The 21804-nt window shown below is 38.0% G+C and overlaps 1 protein-coding gene across 3 annotated transcripts in view; it reads left to right on the forward strand.

The window, feature by feature from the left end:
- LOC111154089 (ATPase family, AAA domain containing 2B) overlaps positions 1-6988 on the forward strand; it is a 156874-nt gene extending 149886 nt beyond the window's left edge. For all 3 annotated transcript variants that reach the window (XM_022513459.1, XM_022513458.1, XM_022513460.1), the window contains 3 exons: positions 426-553; positions 877-1005; positions 3510-6988. In XM_022513459.1, the coding sequence (XP_022369167.1) occupies positions 426-553; positions 877-1005; positions 3510-3551 (299 nt within the window). In that variant the 3' untranslated portion in view covers positions 3552-6988. The remainder of the gene's footprint in view (positions 1-425; positions 554-876; positions 1006-3509) is intronic.
- The last annotated feature ends 14816 nt before the right edge of the window (positions 6989-21804 follow it).

Genomic DNA, 21804 nt, shown 5'->3' on the forward strand with positions numbered 1-21804 from the left:
ATTATGTTTATTAGATGATACTCTAATATAACTTGGCTTTCATAGTTGTGGTTTAATTTTCTTCAATTTGGGTTACTTATTTTTAAAAATTATCATTTACAGGGACGCCTGCGTGGCTCTGTTGGTTAAGCCACTGCCTTCAGCTCAGGTCATGATCTCAGGGTCCTGGGATCGAGTCCCGCATTGGGCTCCTTGCTCGGCAGGGAGCCTGCTCCTCTCGCTGCCTCTGCCTGCCTCTCTTGCCTGCTTGTGTGTACTCACTCTCTCTGGCAAATAAAATCTTCAAAAGAAAAAAAAATATCATTTACAGAATATACCCTTATTCCAAAAAATTTTGTGGTGGGTAGAAAAATTTATAGTTGCTTAAGCTTTGTTTTTCTTAACTTTTACTTGCTGCAGTGCATTTTTTTTTTTTTCAATTGTAGGTGCTTCTAAAGTAAAGAAATACCGTAAGTTAATTTTAGACCAGGCAAAAACAACAAGCCTGGAACTGGTTCCAGAAGAGCCGTCTGAGCCTGTGCCACCTCTTATAGTTGATCATGAGAGATTGAAGGTAAGCTTTGCTATTCCCAGTCGGTCTTAAATGAATGGAAAGAGATTATGTTTGTAGGCAGTTGAGTAAAACTAGTTCTGATAATCTCTTACTTTACCTAGGAATACAAGTGCTTTAGGGCTTCTAGTAAAAGAAGAGGTAGGTGTGTTTTGAGGGGTTTAGAGAATGGTCTTGGGAATAAACTAAGCCTTAGAATCTTCTAAATGTGTCACTGTTATACCATAGCCTATGGTGTGTATTGGCGAGCCATTTGAATACATCTGTTTCAGTGTGAAAATGAAACCAAACTTCATTTTATTCTCTTTTCTTCTAATTTTTCTTAGAAATTGCTTGATTTATTGGTAGATAAAAGCAACAATCTTGCAGTTGATCAACTTGAGAGATTATATTCTCTTCTTAGTCAATGCATCTATCGTCATCGTAAAGATTATGACAAATCACAACTTATAGAGGTAAGTGCTCAGTTCATCCTTAGAATAAACAAATACGTGCTTTTACTTGTCCTAAAGGATAAAAGAGGAAAACATTTTTTTAGTGTATATCTTTCACCAAGTAACTGAAGAATGTTTTGAAGATTTAAGATTAGAAGATTTGTTGAGTTACAGTCTGAAGAATAAATCCTTTCTGTATCATTTTGTCTCAGGACAGAAGTAATCTGAGATTCTTTGTTTATCAGACAGCACTTCGTGGTTCTGGGTTGGCAGATACCTAGAATAGCATGTCACAATTCTCTTGTCCCTTCCTATTAGTGACATCACTGAGCATATCACTTTGTCCTACTGAATGTGGGGATGGCCTCACAGTCCTTACCACTGCGACCTAGGCAGCCACTGCTGATTAAAGGAGTGGCCTGAGCAGTGAGAGCTGTTTGCCACCCCATTGATGATTAGAAAAGAACTTAGAAGTCATCTTACTCATCAGATCTAGTCTTAGGAGATGGCCACATGAAGGAGTGGTTGTTCTTTTGCTTAGACACTTTAGATGTGAACCGTTCCCTTTCTTTTTTTAAAGATCTTACTTATTTGAGAGAGAGAGAGAGAGTGAGTGTGTGAATGGGTAGAGAAGAAGAGGGGGAGAATCTCAGGCAGACTCTGAGGTGAATGCAGAGCCCAGCAAAGGACTTGATCTCACAACCCTGAGATCATGAGCTGAGCTGAAACCAAGAGTTGGATGCTTAACTGACTGAACCACCCAGGTGCCCTGAACTGTTCCCTTTCTAGAGAACTCTGGGCCATAGTGAGTTCTTCCTTATAAATATCAGTTAATACCTGTTTATATAATTTACATCATTAAGCCACACTTCTGCTTTTTGAGGTCATCTGGGCAAATGTAGACCCACTAAATGGCTAAGTGACTGAGTTAGACTCCCTATTCATTTGCCAGTTAGTTTGTTTATCTGATGGACTGATTATTAAATACTTCCTGATTGCCTGTAGTTCCAGATACTGTGCTAAGTGTTTGGGCTGTAAAGTCCCTGCTCTCAAGGAGCATTTCTAGTATATTAAAGGTTTATATGTAGAAGATATGATTATTTTTCATGTTCAATAAGGAATATTGGACTTGAATCAGAGGGAGAGAACATTTAAAAGTTATTTTCTAATCACATTTTTAGGAGTTACACTTTTATGAATCTCTACTGTCATTATATATATAGAAATAATAAGAAAGCACAAATGAGAACATAAAAACACATCATCCACATCCCACTATCGAGGAAACTAGTCAGTGTTAATCTTATGGGATATCGTCTATCCTTTAAAAATGTCTAGATGTGTATAACATATGTATAAGTATGTGAATACATACTTAAAAATTGGGATCAGATTGTATATTGTTTTATAATCTGACTTTTTTCCTTATTCAGTAACAATATGATGAAACATTTTTATTGGTCTGAGAACTTTTTTTTTTTTTTAAGATTTTATTTATTTATTTGACACAGAGAGATCACAAGTAGACAGAGAGGCAGGCAGAGAGAGAGAGAGAGAGAGGGAAGCAGGCTCCCTGCTGAGCAGAGAGCCCGATGCGGGACTCGATCCCAGGACCCTGAGATCATGACCTGAGCCGAAGGCAGCGGCTTAACCCACTGAGCCACCCAGGCGCCCTAATATGAGAACTTTTTGATCAGATGATAATCTAGCCTGTTGTACAGAGATGTAGAATATAATTTCAGCTGTTTAAAGGGGGAAAGAAAAACTGGATGTCTTAGATGTGTTGGACACTTGGCTTTCTGAATGAAATGTGTAGGGTAGAGTTCTTGACCTTTTTTTTTTTTTTTTTTTAAATTCCTGAACTTGTTTATTTGCATGAGTTGACATTTGATTAGCTTGAATGGAATGAATACTCTTCAGCAGTGAAACATTTTTCTGTAGGGGACTTGGAACCCTGTAATCTAGGGGCCTTTTTCAGGGAGGGAGGGGATCTGTAGCAGAATCACCAGTGAGTGGCATTTCTTGTGGTGATGGCAGTGACTGTTTCTGCCCCCCCCCCCCCACCGCCCTTTTTGTTTTCAGCTCTGATTAGAGTGAATAGCAGTAGGAACAGGTGCCTTCTACTTCAAGTTTTACTACACTGAATACATTTATTTTGCTTTGAGAGAACATGAGTAAAGGATGGGCTCAGACTCTGGAGTGAGGCTACCAATGCATAAATTCTGATTTTGTTGTTTATTAGCTGACCAATTATTTATGTATATAAATTTCTTGGTACAATATCGGGCATAATAAGTACTCATTGAGTGTTACTAGCATCATCTTCATTAGTCTAAGTATCAAATAGGCATTTGGAAGCATCTAGGGCAGATAGTCTTATAGAGTAGCTATGGTGTTATAATCAGAAAATACTTAAAGCTTAACCTGTATCTAAAATTCTTTCTCTAAAAAAGTTAAAGTGAATTTTCCCTTAATAATTTTGTCTTTTCTATATTAGATAACATGCACTTTTTTTCCTCTTGTAGGAGATGGAAAGAACAGTTCATATGTTTGAGACATTCCTATGAACTTTTCAAGATGAGTGGTTTATCCTCTCCCATCTGCTCCTGACAGAGCAGTCTTCTGAGCCATTCAATTTCAAATTGCACCAATTATGTGCAGAGCCTTGGTGTAAAGTGCTCTCTCACTCATTCTTTCTCTCTGTTGAATTTGGTGCTATTGTCTCAGGTACCTGAAACCAACCAGCCTACAAGAACCAAACAGAACTTCAGAAACATGTTGTATTTTCCACAAATAAAAAATACAACCCCACAGATTGGAGATTTTGGTGCTACAGAAACTGCTCTCACTTCTGCTCCTCTTTTCGTGCACTCTCTTTTGGAGACTTCTCTCTTAGGGAGCAGACCAGCAAACAGGAGGAAACTGGATGGGGCAGTTCTAACTGTGTTGAATTGTTTAAACAGTGGGCAACCTGTTTCGTTTCCTTTTTTTGTTTTGTTTTGTTTTTCTTTCTCCTTTTTACTCCTTTTAGCATATTTGTTTTTATTTGTTCCTCTGGGTAATGGACTGAAACCTGTTTTAGAGTTGGCTATGGTATATTCTGGTGGGAAACTGAAGAAACTGGATGAAATTAGATTAGGCTCTTTAGAACTGCCTTTAATGTGCCTTTTAATTCATTTGAGAAAGATAAGGCTAAACAAAGGAATGGGCTTGTTTGTAGCAAATGAATTAGAATGTCTCTTTGGTCACAACCTTGAAAATAAGTTTTGATACTCTGTGTCGTTAAGAGGCAACCAGTGTTTTGGTATAAAATGCTTGTCTTGTTTTCCAAACTCAAATCAAGACAATAAGCCACATGATATATTAAAATAGTAAGTTTTCCTGTATGGTCTGTTTCTGTTTAAGAAACACATAATAAAACAACAACAACAAATAATACGCAGTCCACCGAAAAACTTACAGACTTTACAGTATTGCTGACAATGATGACCAGAAATTAGGTAGATGGCAACATTCTTTTCCTCTTTCAGTGGCAATTTAATAGTTATTCATGTTTGAGTTCCCAGAGAAGAATGATTTCATGTATAGTAAATTGTTACTGTTTTGTTTTAAAGCCAGGACTTGCCAATGGACAGAAAAGAGGAATTTGTCAGAAACTCCATAAATTCATTTTCTTTATGCATAGTTGCTGGTGAGCTTTGGTATGGTTCTTGAATAACAGTATTAATGTTTAAATCCCTTACCATAAGCTTACCTTCACAATTGTTCATTTTGATCGGAACCCATTTTGGATCTTGTTGAGTGATTTCTGTGAATTGTACTTACCTAAAATTAATTATGGGTTACTAGTTTTACAAAAACTTTCTACAAATTTGGAGACACAGTCTAGGCAGTTGCAAAGAGGCAAAGGGAGTGCAGTGACATTTTTTATCAGATGATTTTTAAACAAAAAAAAGTAGGAAATTTTGACAAGTTGGCTTGATATCTTCATTCATTATAGCCGTTAGCTGCAGGTGTGTCTTTCCAATATATGCAACACATGTAGTTTGGGTTTTAATTAGAGCAAATGGTCTTGGACTACTGCAGAGATACTGAGCTACCTCAGCTTTTTGTATTTTAGTTACCAGTAGTGTTTACAGAGTCCTGTAATCACTTTGCCACCGTTTACATGCTGAAGCTAAGGTACTTGTCTCCTTGTCCCTGGCTGTTTGTAGTGTGTTTGTCGCCAGCGCAGAGCACACACTGGCTGTAGGCTACTGCAGTAATCTTAAGTGCTTCTTTGCATTGACATTTTGCGCCTTCTAATTATAGCTTAATTTTTTTTAAATGCCACTTTTTTTCTTTATACCTAGTCTATGAAGTTTTCATAATATTCAGTTAGTCATATAATTCAAGATGCTACTCATGTAGACACACTGTATTTTTAAGGTGGGCAAGTGCGATTAACGATGAACCATTTTAAAGGGGAGGTTATTTGAAACCTCTAATTTGATTATTGGGAGGATTTTCATGCTTTCTTTAGTATTTATTACCATCATACCAGTTCAGACTATTTTACTGTCTAATACATTAGCATTTTGTATTTTGATGGAAATTGTTACAGAATTTAAAGATTTGATGAAATAAGATGTAGCAGATTTTTTGTAGCAAGTTTCTGCTAAAAGGGTTTTTTGCAAGTCTCAGGTTCTTGCTGCACTATTTTTTTTTAAATATTTATTCCAGTTACTCTAATTCAGAAGCATTCTGTTCAAGTAACAGCAGCACTTGTGAAAGGAAAAAAAAAACGCACATGTTCTTAGTAGGTTACTAAATTTGTACCAGTTAATTAAGATTTTAGCCATCAGTGGGTTTGACAAGGGAAATTTATTTATGTTCAGCATTAAAATGCTTCCAAAAGATCAAGTTTTTTTATTTTAACCTTTATATAGATGGAGAAATAGGAGGCAACCTCAGTATGATAGGAACTGCCACTTTGAACAGTTTAGGTCTTAAAGAGAAAGCCAATCTAATGCCAAGGGGAGAAAAATTCGCTGAAATTGTATCAACTCCTCCACTCCCCTTCCCCTGCCCCCACAAAAACAAAAAACAAACAAAAAAACCACACATACCAGTTGTGCTTACTTTACAGATATCTGGTGGTTCTATAGTTTAAAGCAGCTTGTGAAATTATCCAAGTGGACTCAGTTTTGTTTACCTTTCTGTAAGTTCTTAATTTTTGCTGTATAGCATTGGCAAAAATATGTACAAATTGACCTCTGTTCTTATTTCCTATTGTGAGCATTATAAATGATAGCTCCTGTGTAAAACTTTGCTCTCAGATCAGTAAAATATGTATCACAGCACAGCCCAACAGTAGTTAATGCTCAGCTGTGGGGACCGTGGGAGCTTTTTGAAGATGGAACCGCACTAGGGTTGAAACTGATGGCTGTGGAGTTAATTGTGTTTTGAGCTTGAATCTCACCTGTGATTAATTTTTTTTTTGTTTTGTTTTATGTCCTTTCATGACTTGATTTTTCTCATATGCCAATGTATTTGTAGGTTTACTGGATTTTATTTTTAGGGAGTGGGGTGGTAATATCTTCCCATTTTTTGATTAAGTTGGTTCAGCTATGGTGCTATTCAGTAGGTATCTTCGGTGTCTGGTCCCGTAGCTGAATGCCATTGTTATTATAATTATAATTTGTAATCACATTGTAAGCTTGAATTTGGACTTGTACCTGCATCTTTTGTATTTTGTACATTCAGTTATTTAGATTTTGGGAGTCCTTTTTGGTTTCAGTCATGTATGTCTACTTTGTAGATTAAGTAGACTTCATCAACTCTGGTCTGTTTTGGGTTTATAGTTTAATTTAGAATTGTGTTAAATTGATGTTTTGCATTTGACTTCATTTTACATTAGTTTGAAGTAAATTATTTAATTTTTGAATTCTGGAATTTTGAACATTTACTGTAATTTGTAATATAACTGCTGTGAAATACTTGAATAAAGATGACAAGAAAAACCTGTCTTTCTTTAGCCTGATGATGATTGCTGTTGGCTGCAAATGCAGCACCACTGCCGTAGCTGAACTCTTCTGTGTGGTTCAGGCATGTTGACGTTTATTTATCTAGCTGTGTTCGAGGGACGAGGCAAGCATAGGGTCCCCCTGCTGCTCTGCCATCTTAACTCCCCTGGTCGGCATATTGATGTTCGTTAAGCACCCACCAAAATCTCATTAGAGCGTTCTTTTAGATTTTAGTAGCACTCTGTATTTTTTAGCTAAAAGTTTTCAACATGTTGAGGAAATGTGGTTTTAATTTCAGTGGAAGACTGTCTAAAATGTGTTCTATAAAAGCAAATAGATTACTTCTGATAATTTTTCTATTTGGAAGACTGCTACAGTAACAGGTACTTTGGTTAACTTACTTTATAGACTTTTTCTCTTTGATCAGGTAGTTACCAGCATACTTTGCATAGTATATAGAGTTTAAATATGGAGAAAGATTTCATACCAAAATTTTGAGGGGCTTGTTGCTTCATGGGAGTAGAATGTTCTTGGCTTTAGATTGCCCATGTGTCTGCTGTCTACCTTGAGATACCTTTTCATGTCCTGAGATTAGTATGCTGATCCTACTCAGCAGAAGTTCTTGCGATGCCTGGGTTGCTCAGTTGGTAAGCGTCTGCCTTCAGCTCAGGTCATGATCTCAGGGTCCTGGCATTGAGCCCCGAATCGGGCTCCCTGCTCTACAGGCAGTCTGCTTCTCTCTCTCCCTTTGCCTGCCTCTCTGCCTGCTTGTGATCTCTCTCTCTCTCTATGTCAAATAAATAAATAAAATTAAAAAATAGTTCTTAATTTTCGTTTTTTTAAAAATCATAGTAAAAAGGAACTGGTTGAATTTGAATAAGACTGTTTTTATTGATTCCGTGTATTTTTACTTTAAATTGTCTTTAGGGGCGCCTGGGTGGCTCAGTGGGTTAAAGCCTCTGCCTTCGGCTCGGGTCATGATCCCGCAGTCCTGGGATCAAGCCCCGTGTCGGGCTCTCTGCTCCGCGGGGAGCCTGCTTCCTCTCGTCTCTCTCTCTCTGCCTGCCTCTCTGTCTACCTGTGGTCTCTGTCTGTTGAATAAATAAAATAAAATCTTTAAAAATAAAATAAATAAATTGTCTTTATATCAGAAGACTGGTAGTAATAAACCTGGGAAACAGATTTTTAAAAACATTGTAGTCAAATGTTTATGTAAGTAATGTATAAGCACATTTGAGTCTTTTAAAAAAGATTTTATTTATTTAAGACAGAACACAAGCCGGGGTGAGGGTGGCACTGAGGGAGAAACAGACACCGCACTGATGAGAGGGCCTGATGCAGGCCTCGGTCCCAGAACCTTGGGATCATGACCCGAGTCAAAGGCAGGTGCTTAACCCAGCAGCCACCCAGGTGTGCCCTGCATTTGAGCCTTAATGAAGTTTATGGAGGTCTGGAGAGAAGTTGGGTTTATTTATCCAGTTTTAATTCACTTTGGACTCAAAACTACAGTAAAGTAAGACACTAATCGTTTAAATATCTATTTCATTTATTGCTATTCCCTAACACCTGCATAGATATCTGTTGGCAGTCTTTTTTTTTTTTTTTAAGATTTTATTTATATGAGAGGGCAGGAGCCAGAGAACAAGAGCAGATGACAGCACAAGCAGGGTGAAGGGCAGAGGAAGAAGCAGGCTCCCTGCTGAGCAGGAGCCCAAAGCAGGGCTCCATCCCAGGACTCTCAGATCATGACCTAAGCTGAAGGCAGATGCTTAACTGACTGAGCCACCCAGGCACCCCTTTTGGCTATCTTTTAGGTATAAGTTCCCTCTCTTACCTGCACAGTCTTATCTCTCTCTCTCTCTTTTTTTTTTAAGATTTTATTTATTTGACAGAGATCACAAGTAGGCAGAGAGGCAGGCAGAGAGAGAGAGAGGAGGAAGCAGGCTCTCTGCTCAGCAGAGATACAGGGCTCGATCCCAGGACCCTGGGATCATGATCTGAGCTGAAGGCAGAGGCTTTAACCCACTGAGCCACCCAGGTGCCCCACAGTCTTGTCTCTTATGTCCTAGGTACTATGCTAGACACATTATCTTTCAGTAGCTCATAGTTCACTAGGGGAGGCTGGTGGGTATACCAGTAGTAGTGATCAGTGGGATAAGGGTTGTAACAGAAGGGACATGGTGGTGTTCAGAGTTATAAGAAGGGGACCAATTAATTTTGTTTAGGAGTGGGGAAAATGAAACTCTTCCCAGAGAGAATTGGCATTTTATTTGCCCTTTGTTCCTTTCTGGCTCTTCTAGAGTGTAGCCCCACTTTACCAAAACCTTTTCTTAGTTTTCTTGGAACCCTTCATATTACATCATATCTCTTTATTCATACCACTCACCATGGAGTATCTTTATTTTCAACTACTGAAATCTTGCTTATATTTCAGGGCTGGGCTTAGATTCTCCACCAATACATCTCCCTTACTGTATCTTTCTTTCTCAGAACTTGGCTGTATTTTGTAGTGCATCGCATAGTGAATTACTAATGTTAGGCAAAACAGTAATGTATTTATGTGGGAAAGGAAGTATCACGTTTTTTTCTGCATTCCCTGTAGGAATTTAAAACAATGCTGGGCTTGGGACGCCTGGGTGGCTCAGTGGGTTAAGCCTCTGCCTTCAGCTAAGGTCATGGTCTCAGGGTCGGTCTCAGGATCCTGGGATCGAGTCCCACATCTGACTCTCTGCTCAGCAGGGAGCCTGCCTCCCCCTCTCTCTGCCTGCCTCTCTGTCTACTTGTGATCTCTCTCTCAAATAAATAAATAAAATCTTTAAAACAAAACAAAAACAATGCTGGGCTTATAGTAGATGCTTATTTCTTTTGGTTTAATTGATACAGCTGAAATTTACTTAAATCATCCTTTCATTGATTCAGCAGGTTTATAGTGGGTATCTACAGTGTGCCAAGCACTGTTGTAGGTGCTGGAAATAAAGCAGGAAACAAAGCAGAAAAGGTTCCTGTCTTCATGGAGCTTATTACTTAAATTCTTTTAGCTATAGTGTGCCAGATTTCTGTCATGGTTGATCAGGTTCAAGTTATTTTTTAAGAAATGTTCTTCTGTCTATAAACATTGAAGAGTTTTTTTATTAAAAATTTTCAAGAACTATTCCTTTTCTTCTATTTCCCATCTTAGTGAATAGAACCATATCCATCAAAGTTCCAAAACCTGTCATCCTAAATTTTATCTTCTTTATGGTGCATCTCATTCTAATCATGCAGCATGTTCTGTTGATTTTTATCCCTCTAAAATGTCTCCTGTCCATCACACTTTCTTCATCATATTGCAGCTGACTTAATCTGGGCACGAATCCTTTTGTCTGAACTACTGCGGTAGTCACCAATTTGAGAGAATGTAAAGTTGGGCAAAGACATAGTATCTGTTTTAAAAATTTTTAAATATATTTTATTGTTATATTTATATATATTTTGTTATATATTTTATATGTATTATATATATATATAAATTTTATGTGTAAGAATTTTATAATATAATTTAACATCCTTACATCATATTTACTAGGCACTAGGGACTGTCCTGAGTGCTTTACAAATACAAATACACACTTAATTCTTTGAGAACCTTATGAGCTATGTGTTGTTATTATCCCATCTTACAGGCAGGTAGACAGGGGCATAAAGTAGTTTGTCTGAGGTCACACAGCCGGGATCCAGATGCAGTCAGTCGGGCTCCAGAGTTGATACTCTTTAATTGCTGTGCCTCATCGCTTCTTGTTGGGGTAGAGAAACGTGCAAATGTATTTCAGCATACTGTGTATGGCATGTGTTAACGACTGAGTTAGCCATAAGGTCCAATGGGTATACAGAGGCGGAGCATGTAGCCCACCTCATCAAAGCCTTCCTAAAAAAAACTGACACCTGAGCTGAGGCATCAAGGTGGGAAAGGTTTTCCAGGCAGAAGGAACGACAGAAGCATATACTGAAGAGTAAAATAGCATGACAGCTGCAGGGGAAAGTATAAGCGGTTCCTAATCACCAAAGGTCAACATTTATTTAACACATTTATTTGAGCAACGCCACTTGCCAAGCACAGTTCTTGGTATTAGAGTTAAAGCTGAGGCCAGGACAGCAAGGTCCTGGTTCTCTTGGAGTACAGTGTAGTGGGCAAAGTGCAAACAAGATGTTATCTAATAGTGGGCCAGTGCTTGTGTGCTAACACAGTAGTAGTAATCGCAGCAGCAAACATCTGAGTTATAGGTACTGTTTCAAAGATTAACCATTTAATTATCATAGCATCTGTGAGCTAAGGACTGTTGTTGGTTCCACGTAACAGAAGGGGATACTGAAATACAGACTTGGCTGAGCAATTACCTGATGACTTACCCGATGACGCTACACAGCTCATGAACTAGCTGGGATTCCTGCTTGTGTGCTTTCAGAGCTTGGATTCCTAACTGGCCTATCATTGAGGTGAATGATAAATGCATTTGCTCTTATTCAGGTTTTTTAAACTGTAGAGTACTGCAGAGACTGGTACAACATGCATGTTCCCATCGTCCAGAATTAAATGTTAACCGCTTATAATTGTTGTAGTTCTTATTTATATAATTTAAAAAATTTTTATTTTAAAATTATTTTTTAAAAGATTTTACTTACTCATTTGCGAGAGAGAGAGAGCGCACAAGCAGTATGTGGGCAGAGGAAGCAGACTCCCCACTGAACAGGGAGCCCGCCACTGTGAGGCTCGATCCCAGGACCCCCGGGATCATGACCGGAGCCAAAGGCAGAGACTTAACTGACTGAGCCACCCAGGCGCCGCTATAGTTCTCTTTTTTAAGAACAAAATTCTAGATAAAATTGATGTCCTCTTCCTACCGCTGTCCAGTCACATTCTTTTTCTTCCTCAGAGGGAGCCATTCTAATGACTTTGATGAACATCTTCCCTGTCTGTTTTTGTTTTTTTTTTTAATATTTTATTTATTCATTTGACACAGAGGAGAGAAATCACAAGTAGGCAGAGAGGCAGGCAGAGAGAGAGGGGGAAGCAGGCTTCCCGCTGAGCAGAGAGCCCGACGTGGGGCTCGATCCCAGGATCCTGAGATCATGACCCGAGCCGAAGGCAGAGGCTTAACCATCTGAGCCACCCAGGCGCCCCATTCCCTGTCTGTTTTTTTTTTTTTTAAGATTTTATTTATTTGACAGAGATCACAAGTGGGCAGAGAGGCAAGCAGAGAGAGAGAGAGGAGGAAGCAGGCTCCCCGCTGAGCAGAGAGCCCGATGTGGGACTCGATCCCAGGACCCTGAGATCATGACCTGAGCAGAAGGCAGAGGCTTAACCCACTGAGCCACCCAGGTGCCCCTCCCTGTCTGTTTTTAATTCATTATTTGAGAAGGTAATTATTTGAGAAGGGTGCTGAAGCCAGAGTGAGTCTGAATCCTAGTTGGTCTCTTCTTGGCTGTGACAGGAAGCAAGTTACTTCACCTCCCTGTACATCAGTGTTTATCTGTGGGGAGGGGATAATGATAGCCCCAGGCCTGTGGTAGTTATTGTGAGGATTATGCATTTGGATCAACAAACACATTGTAATGACCTTAGAACAGTCCCAGGCACATGACCTGTTTAATATGTTTTAATCATGACTACTGTAATTATTACTGTTTGTGTCCATCAAAATGGTTTGGTTTTTTTTTTTAATGTACATAAATGGAATTATTTTACGTCTTTAAAAATTTATTTTTAATTTGAAATTCATGAATGTGGTTTAAAGAATTAGAAGGCTTGTTACAAAAATTAGTTATCTCCTGATTCCTCCTCCCTCCCTTTCTCCCAGCAAAAAGGGAATATTCTCCCCAGAGCCAGTTGTTTTCAAAATCCTTAACTAATTAAGGATGCATCTCTGTATTTCTAAATAATGTTCTTATGTGACTACTTTTTACTTTCCAATTTTTGCCTATATCGATTTCCCCCCACGGAAGAGAATAGTCACAACTGTCCCCCGTGCACCTCCACATTTCTGTTTTCTCATCCTCCCAGTTAGTTTTTCATTGTTGTTACATCATTATTCAGTCTTTACATGATTGTGACTGTGTAAAAACTCTTGACAGCTGAGATATTTAGGATGCTATGGTTAGTTTCATGTACACTTTTTTTTTATCTTTGCTGTTATTTGCCTAGTTTTCTATTAACAACTAGTTTGCCCCTAAATTTATCCCCAGCAATCCAGCTCTTATCTTCAGACATACAGGCATTCTAGCATTTCATCATCTTGAGAAAGTTTCTTCTGGAACATTCTAACCTTTTTCATTGATATGTTGAAGGTCTTACATAACTTTTTCTGGGTTCTCCCTTCACTCTACTCCTTCACCTTTCTCTACTGACATTTGTATCCTTTATTGGTGGCAAATGGTCTAGTGCTATTCTGATTCCTTTTTTTTTTTTTTTTTTAAGATGTATTTATTTATTTTAGAAAGCACAAGCAGGGGAGAGGGGGAGGGAGAGAGAACCTCAAACAGATCCCCCCACTGAGCATGGGGCCCCCTCCAACCCCAAGATCATGACCTGAGTCAAAACCAAGAGCTGTACACTCAACTGACTAAGCCACCCAGACTCTCCTATTCTGATTCTTGATGTGTTCTCTTGATTTTGTTTTCCTTTCTTAAAGATTTGAGAATCTTCATTTTTACCCTGATGTTCTAGAATGTCCCAGAAATGTCTGGATGGGTGTCGTGCTAGTGGGCCTCGCTGCTCTGAAAATTCATGTCCTTCAGTTCTGAGAAATTTTCTCGAGTTATTTCTTTATGATTTGTTCACCTAGTTTTGTTGTTGTTGTTGTGTTGTTACTGTTCTGATTCTTCATTTCTAGAATCATAGTTCTTTAGATATTGACCTTCCCAGACCATTCTCTAAATTCTATTTCCTTCCCAGTTTTAATTATGTATTTAATTTTTTCAGAGCTGTTTTTTTCTTGATTTTTTAAAAAGATTTTATTTATTTATTTGACAGAGACACAGTGAGAGAGGGAACACAGGTGAGTGGAAGAGGGAGAAGCAGGCTCCCCACTGAGCAGGGAGCCCAATGCAGGGCTTGATTCCAGGAGCCTGGGATCATGACCTGAGCCAAAGGATGTAAAGTCGGTTAGTCTCTCTTGAGGATATTAATAATTACTTTTTCTTTCTTGGTTTTTCTTCTTCCTGCAGAGACACTTTTCCCTCCAAGTTGCTTTTCCTATTTATTTTGGCTCCTGTTTAATATTGTAGCTTTTTCGTAAATGTTCAGTAATTCTTTGCTATCTGCTCATATTGATGAGTGGAGGACTAAAAAGCTACTTTCAAAGCATTGTGTAAGAATATCCAGATGGGAGAGTAGCAGAGCCTTCTCTGGAAAATACCATGAGCCCACCATGGAAAAAAGCTAAAGATGGTCACACTGGGGATTCCCTGAGGAGGCCATGCAGCCAGATCACCTGACAAAGTTGTATAGATTGGAAATGATGAATACAAAGTCGAATAAATATTGGCTACCTCAATATCATTCTCTGTTCTTTTAAGAACTGACCCTGAAATTTTGCAGTTTGCTTGGTTATCCCAGTTGAAGTTTCTTAGTGGGAATGCCTTTGTTTTTAGATTATTTTTAATAATCAAGTTTGAGATTTTTGAAAAAAAAAAAAAAATACACACACACACACACACACACACACACACACACACATACTCCTTTAGTTTGCTCTCAGCTTTGCCTTCTTAACCTCATTTTCCTTTTATTAGGCCAATATATTAGATCCAAGAACTCAAAAGGAATGACAGTGTTCTTTGGAAGATTTTGCACTGATGGCTTTTACCCTTTTAGGAGTGACAGTTTCTTTAGAGCACTTGGAGGTGATGGAGTTGGGTTTTCTTCTCACTTTGACTTCTATTAATGCCACCTATTTTCCCGACAGCCCCTCTTATTCCAGAAACAGAAATGATTGGTCTATGTAAGACCACTTCGATTAATGGTCCTACTGTTAATGGTTAATTTGGCAGATCTGAAAGACCACATACCAAAAGACCGAAGACTCTGATTTTCTTACGATAATTTCTATTTCTTTCTGGAATTCTGGGTATCTAGAATTTTTTCAGGTTAGTGTTTTGATTAGCAGAAGAAGGATAACTTCAGGGAAAGAAGTCCTATACTAGCTAATCCTTTTGTACTTGTTCCTGATGACCTTCAAGCCAAGAAAGATGAAAGGAAGACTGGACTGAAGATAAAAAAAGGTGAGTAAAGGAGGAAAAAGTTTGGTGTTATTATTATATATGTAAAGTAATGTGTATTATAAGTTAACACAAAATTACCTTGGCCTTTTCCCTACTACTCATCCTACTGGAGATATGGAAGTTAGGAGTGTGGCTGTCCATGGCAACATTAAAAAAAATAATTATAAAAGTAAGCTCTAGGCCCAGTGTGGGACTCATTGACCCAGGGATTAAGAGTCCCATACTCTACCAGGCACCCCCATGACAACAGTTTTTTTTTAAATTAACAGTTTTTTTCAAATTAACATTTATTAGAGAATGCACGATGGGGAGGGGCAGAGGGAGAGGGAGAGAATCCCAAGCAGACCCCACGCTAAGTGCTGAGCCTCATTCCAAGATCACTACCTGAGCTGACACCGAGTCCGTCACTCAACTGACTGTACTACCCAGGTGCCCCAACAGCATTGTTTTTTAATGTCAACAGCTGCATTGTGGGGTAATTGCTAATAAGTTGCAATGTAAGTATTAATTAAAAGGCCAACATTTTAATGAGTTGTAATGGTTTTGGGAGGTATGGGTCAAAAAGTTGTTTTGAGGGCTGAGTAGACTGAAACTAAAGATTTATTATATGAGAAAGTATGATGGAAGATAAAGCTGTATAGGTAGTTTGGGGTCTTGTTGTGGAGGACCAGGCCAAAAAATATATTTGTACTTTATCATGTGGCAGTCCTGGAATGTTTTTGAACAGCACCAGGACATGATGAAAGTGAAATTTTAGAAGTATTGATTTGCCAGGAATATGGAAAATAACTACTTCCTTTCAACAAGGTATATTGACTACCTACCATTTGCTGTAAGTATGTGCCAGGCACTGAAGTTACAAAGATAAGTAAAATAGTCCCTGCCTTTGGAAATAACTACTCAGTAGAAGAAGATATATTAAGAGATTTTTTTTTTTTTTAATTTAAGTAAGTGCAATGATAATGGTATAGCAGAGGTGCTATCAGAGCACAGAGGAAGGAACTTAACCCACCTAGGAATTCGTGAGAGGGTTTTCTGGTGGATGTGATAACAGCATCTCAAAAAATGAAGGAATGTAATAAAAAAAACTGGGGAAGAACATTCCAGGCAGAGGGAATAGTATAACAAAGGCATAGAAACAGAGGTAAACATGTTTCTTTCTTTTTTCTTTTCTTCTCTTTTCTTTTCTTTTCTTTTTTCTTCCTTTCTTCCTTCCTTCCTTTCTTTCTTTCTTTCTTTCTTTCTTTCTTTCTTTCTTTCTTTCTTTCTTTCGATTTTATCTATTTATTTGACGAGAGAGAGGAAGAGAGAGAGTGAGCAGCAGGCAGAGGGAGAGGGAGAAGCTGGCTGTCCAAGTCCGATGCAGGGCTTGATTCCATGACCCTGGGACCATGACCTGAGCCCAAGACAGATGCTGAATTACTGAGCCACCCTGGCGCTCGAACATATTAATTTCATACAACTATGGGCACTTCTGGCTTGCTGTATTCTGAAGCTAAGTGAAGAGAAGAGTAGTGTTTGAAGTTAGCAAGGACTTTGCATGCCTTTCTTGTATTCAAGGTGAGAGGTGCTGCAGGCCTGAATGAGAGAAGTTGTAGTAAGGAGGATTTCTTCTAGAAAATGTAGAGGTAAAATCACTAGAACTAAGTGATTGGATTTCAGGGACAAGGATAAAGGAAGAGCCTCGAATTGCTCTTAGATTTCTGCCTGGGAAATCAGGTAGATTCGTAGCATCATTAACTGAGAATAGATGGGAGAGTAGCAGATCTGGAGTGAATGCAGTATGGGAGATTTTGACATCCAGGTCCAGCAGAGATTTATTTAAATATATCCAAAGCATGGGAGACTTCAGAGCTAGGGACTCTTTGGGGTTAGCTGCTGTAGGTGCATTCCAACCACAAATGTACATCAGATGTAGGTGGTTCTTCGAAGCGGAAAGAAAATGGTACATAGAGGAGCGGTAATGTTTGAGCAGCGGTAGGGATGTCTTACAAAGGAGACTGATCGTAACTTCTCCAAAGCAGGACAGCCAAGGGCTACATCACAGAACTCAAGGAAGAGAGAGTTTATGTTTGAAATGAGCTAAATATCAAATGTTCCAGTGGAGGCTAATTAAATATGTACTAAAACCTTGCCAGTAGATACGACAATTTGGTGATCTTTGTTGTTCTCAGGAAAAAGGGAAGGAGTGAGAGTGTAACTAGAGAGGTGCACAGGGGTGAGAAAAGGATTCTAATAAAAGTGGAAAAATGACTGAGCATGTTTATATAGTGAAGGTGATGATAGCAGCTAACACTTACTGAAAATATACTGAATTCCAGGCCTCCCTCTAAGGGCTTTCCATGTGTTAACTCATTTACGCCTCACAGCAGCCCTAGGAAGTAGACACTGTTCTCCTCATTTTACTTGAGGAGAGTTTACCACAGAGAGATTGTTAAATGGTTGACAATGGGTCAAAGAGCAGAATGAGAATTTGAACACGAGGATTCTGACAAAACAGCCACTTATTTGCCACTGTCCTGTACCACCTCCATAGAACCATGGAGCTTGTAGATAGAGGGGAGAGCACTGTTCATTAATGGATCAAGATTGGGAAAGACTGGAGGGGATAAAGTCAGGAACCTAGGTGGGAGTTTTGGTCTGAAACAAGAGTAAGGATATTTTATTCTCGAAGACCAGAAACTAGGGCTACAGGTGGAGGTGGTGAGTTTGTGGGTCGGAGGGGGGAATTGGGAAGTTTAGGAATTTAATCACATCACACTTTTCCCATCAAATACATATTTATTATTAAATTCATACTTTTTTATTGTTAAACATAACACAGATAAGGAAAACTGCTGAAAACAAATGGATAGCTTATCATGAACTCCTATAAGATGTAACAACCACTGGGTGAAAGAAATTGTCAGCTAGTCCAGAAACTCTCTTTGTGCTCCATTCCGATTAAAACCCTCTTTTTCTCCCCGAGTAGTACCACTATCTTAACATTTATGGTAATGATGTTTTTGTTTTTCTTAGAGTTTTAGCAGCCGTGAGCATGTCTAAATCCTGCGTTTAAGTTTTTCCTTCCTTTTTGCTCCTTTGTCCTTTAAATCTCAACCTACAGATGGCTCCTCAGTCTCTTTTTCCTTGCCATTTAATTTGATGAAGAAACCAGGTGTTGACCTGTTGAATTTCCGACAGTCTGGATTTTGCTGATTGAATACCTATGGTGAGGCTAACACATTCATTTGTTTTTTGTATTTCCTATAAACTGGTACTTGGATCTGGAGTTGTGCTAGTATGATAGCAACTAGCCACATGTGTCTGTTGGACACTTGAAGTGTAGCTAGTCCAAACTGAGATATGCTATAAGTATAAAATGCACATTTACTTGAAAGATTTATTATAAAAATAATATGAAATGTCAGTAATTTTATATTGACTGTATATTGAAATGATATTTTGGATATATTGGGTTAAATTTATTAAAACATAATTTCCACCTAATTCATTTTACTCTTTGTAATGTGGTTACTAGAAAACTTAAATACATCAGTGCCTTGTATTATGTTTCTGTTGGGCAGCGCTGATCTACAGGCTTAATCAGATTTGGGTTTTATTTTATTCTTTTTTGCAAGACTATTCATAAATAAGAGTGTGTTCTTTTGTTAGGAGGCACATAGTGTCTGGTTATTGTTCTTCTTGTGATGTGAGCAGTGATTGATACTAAATGCAGAGATATCTTAATTCATTAGAGTGTGCAAAACTGAGAGTTCTAAGGAAATCACTCCTTTACTCATTTATTACTGCCTCGTCTGTTATCTGGTTATCCAGGGAGGATTAATGCTTGATTCTTTATCTTTATTAACCAGTTTTTAAAATGAATGATCTTCCTATTCAAAAGTGATAAATTACTTTTCTTTGTATCATTATGAATGCATAGCTTTAAACATATTTGATGTCGTTTAGTGCATTGCCATTATTATGTTTATTGCTGCTAACATAGTCCCATCTCTGGCCTGTGGGAATCTTTTCAAGTTGGTTCCTGAATCCTTTTGACAGAGCTCTACTAGTCTTTGTTTGCTTTTAAACTCTGCTTTGTCTGTAGTGCTATCCCTTTTTTTGTACTTGAAAATGACAATTTATGTCTTTTTTTTTTACCCCGTTGGTCAGTCTATTTTTACTCTTTTCAAAAAACTGGTTTTGGGTTTCATGGACTTTTTCCCTTTTTTTTTTTTTTTTTTTCATTTTCTCTTTCAGTTTTCTGATTTCTCAAGTTAATCTCCTTCCTTCTGTTTGTTTTAGGCTTAGTTTCTTAAATGGGAAGTTTAGATTATTGGTTTGAGATTTTTTTTTTAAGATTTTATTTATTTATTTGAGAGGGAGAGAATGAGAGAGAGCACAAGAGGGGGAAAGTCAGAGGGAGAAGCAGACTCCCTGCCAAGCAGGGAGCCTGATGCGGGACTCGATCCCGGAACTCCAGGATCATGACCTGAGCAGAAGGCAGTTTCTTAACCAACTGAGCCACCCAGGCGCCCTCTTTTTTTTAATATAAAGATTTACTGTTAAAATTTATAAGCAGTGTTTTAGTGGCATCCCACACGTGTTGATATGTTGTATTTTCTTTTTCATCCATTTAAAAATATTTTCTACTTTACCTTGAATCTTCCTCTTTGACTCCTGGGTTATTTAAATGTGTATTGTTTAATTTTCAAATATTTGGCATTTCCCAGATTTTGTGTTGGTTTCTCATTTTAATTCTGTTGTGGTCAAAGAACGTACTGTGTATGATTTTAATTCTTTTAAATCTATTCTGGTTTGTTTTGTTACCTAGCATATGATCTATCTTGGTTAACTTTTTTCTAAAGCTCCACATTTCTCTCTCTCTCTCTCTCTCTCTCTCTATATCTATCTCTACACCCAACGTGGGGCTTGAACTCACAATTCCAAGATCAAGAGTTGCATGCTGTACCTACCAAGCCACCCAGGTGCCTCTTAGTTTTAATGTTTTATATTGACCTAAAAAAAACAAGTGTATTCTGTTGTTGGGTGGAGGGTTCTACAATGTCAGTTAGATCACACTGTTTGCTTGTGTTGTTCAAGTCTCTGTATCCTTGCTGATGTTCTGTCTACTTATCTCAGTTACTAAGAGAGGAGTTTTGAACTCTCCAACCGTAACTGTGGATTCGTCTCTTTTTCCTTTTAGTTCTGTCAGTTTTTGTGTCCTGTATCAATGCTTTTTTGTTAGTTGCATACATGTTTGGGATTTGTTATGTCTTCTTTATTAATTGAGCCTTTTATAATTATATAATATTCTTCCTTGTCCCTGCTAATTGTCCTTGTTCATGGTTTTTGTCAATATAGCTACTTCAGTATTTTTTTTTCTTTTACATTAGTGTTTGTATGGTATGTCTTTTTCCATCACTTTACTTTCTTTTGCCCTAGCCTTTCATCTTTCCAAGCATAGAACTTTCTTCTCCAACAAGAATACGGCTCCCATTATCTTGAATATATTTCTTTTCTAAGTCCTTGATTACATAAAAAGTAGTTAAATAAGGGTTAACTCATACCACTTGGGGGGGGAACCCAATGAAATAGAGTTCAAATTATGTTTATAGTGCTTTTTGTCTTTAGTCTGAGGGCATATAGTCTAAATACTGTGTTCAAAAGTTACTTGGGTTAATCTCCTTTTCCTCTACCCCCATCTATTCTGATTGTTACTCTTTGAAATAAAATATAGATTCTTTTGTTTTTTGTTTGTGTTCAGTTTTAAGGTCCCTCCCATCCTTGTTTGTTTTAGTGTGTAAAACAGTAACATATATATAAAAGTCATAATTATTCAAAACTAGTTAGACCTGAGAAGTGCCATTGCCCCCATCCCTTCCACCACGGAAGTAACCAATCTTAGTTTCTTTTTATCTGTATGGTGTTTCTTTTGCTAAAATAAATATTTATGTACATTTTCTTATTCCTCCCCCTTTCTTACTTTAATACTCCTTTATTATAATACTCCTTTGCACATGTTTTTAAAAAAAAATTAACAAACTTTTTTGTTGTTGTTGCAGTTTTAGGTTTGCAGAAAAACTGAGCGTAAAGGACAGAGTTCCCTTATATCTCCTTACCTAGCCCCTCCCCCACCCCGCTGACAACACCAGTTTCCCCTATTATTAACATCTTACATACTGTGCTACATTTTTTACATTTATGAGCAAATATTGGTATGTTATTATTATCATTATTGTTCTTATTATCATTATTTATTAAGTAGGCTCTATACCCAGCATGGAGCCCAACACAGGGCTTGAACTCAAGACCCTGAGATCAAGACCTGAGCCAGGATCAAGAGTTGAATGCTTAACTGTCTGAGCCACCCAGACACCCCTTGATACATATTGTTAACTAAAGTCCACAGTTTACGTTAGGACTCATTCTTTGTTTCATACATTCTGTGCATAGGTTTTGACAATTGTATGACATATACTCATCATTGCAGTTATCATTAAGAATCATTTCACTGCCCTGAAAACCTCTCACGCTCTACCTGTTCACTCCTTGCCTCACTCCTTGCCCACTCCTT

Source organism: Enhydra lutris, unplaced genomic scaffold (assembly GCF_002288905.1).
Source record: "Enhydra lutris kenyoni isolate GAN:26980312 unplaced genomic scaffold, ASM228890v2 scaffoldscaffold35, whole genome shotgun sequence".
Lineage (NCBI taxonomy): Eukaryota > Metazoa > Chordata > Mammalia > Carnivora > Mustelidae > Enhydra > Enhydra lutris.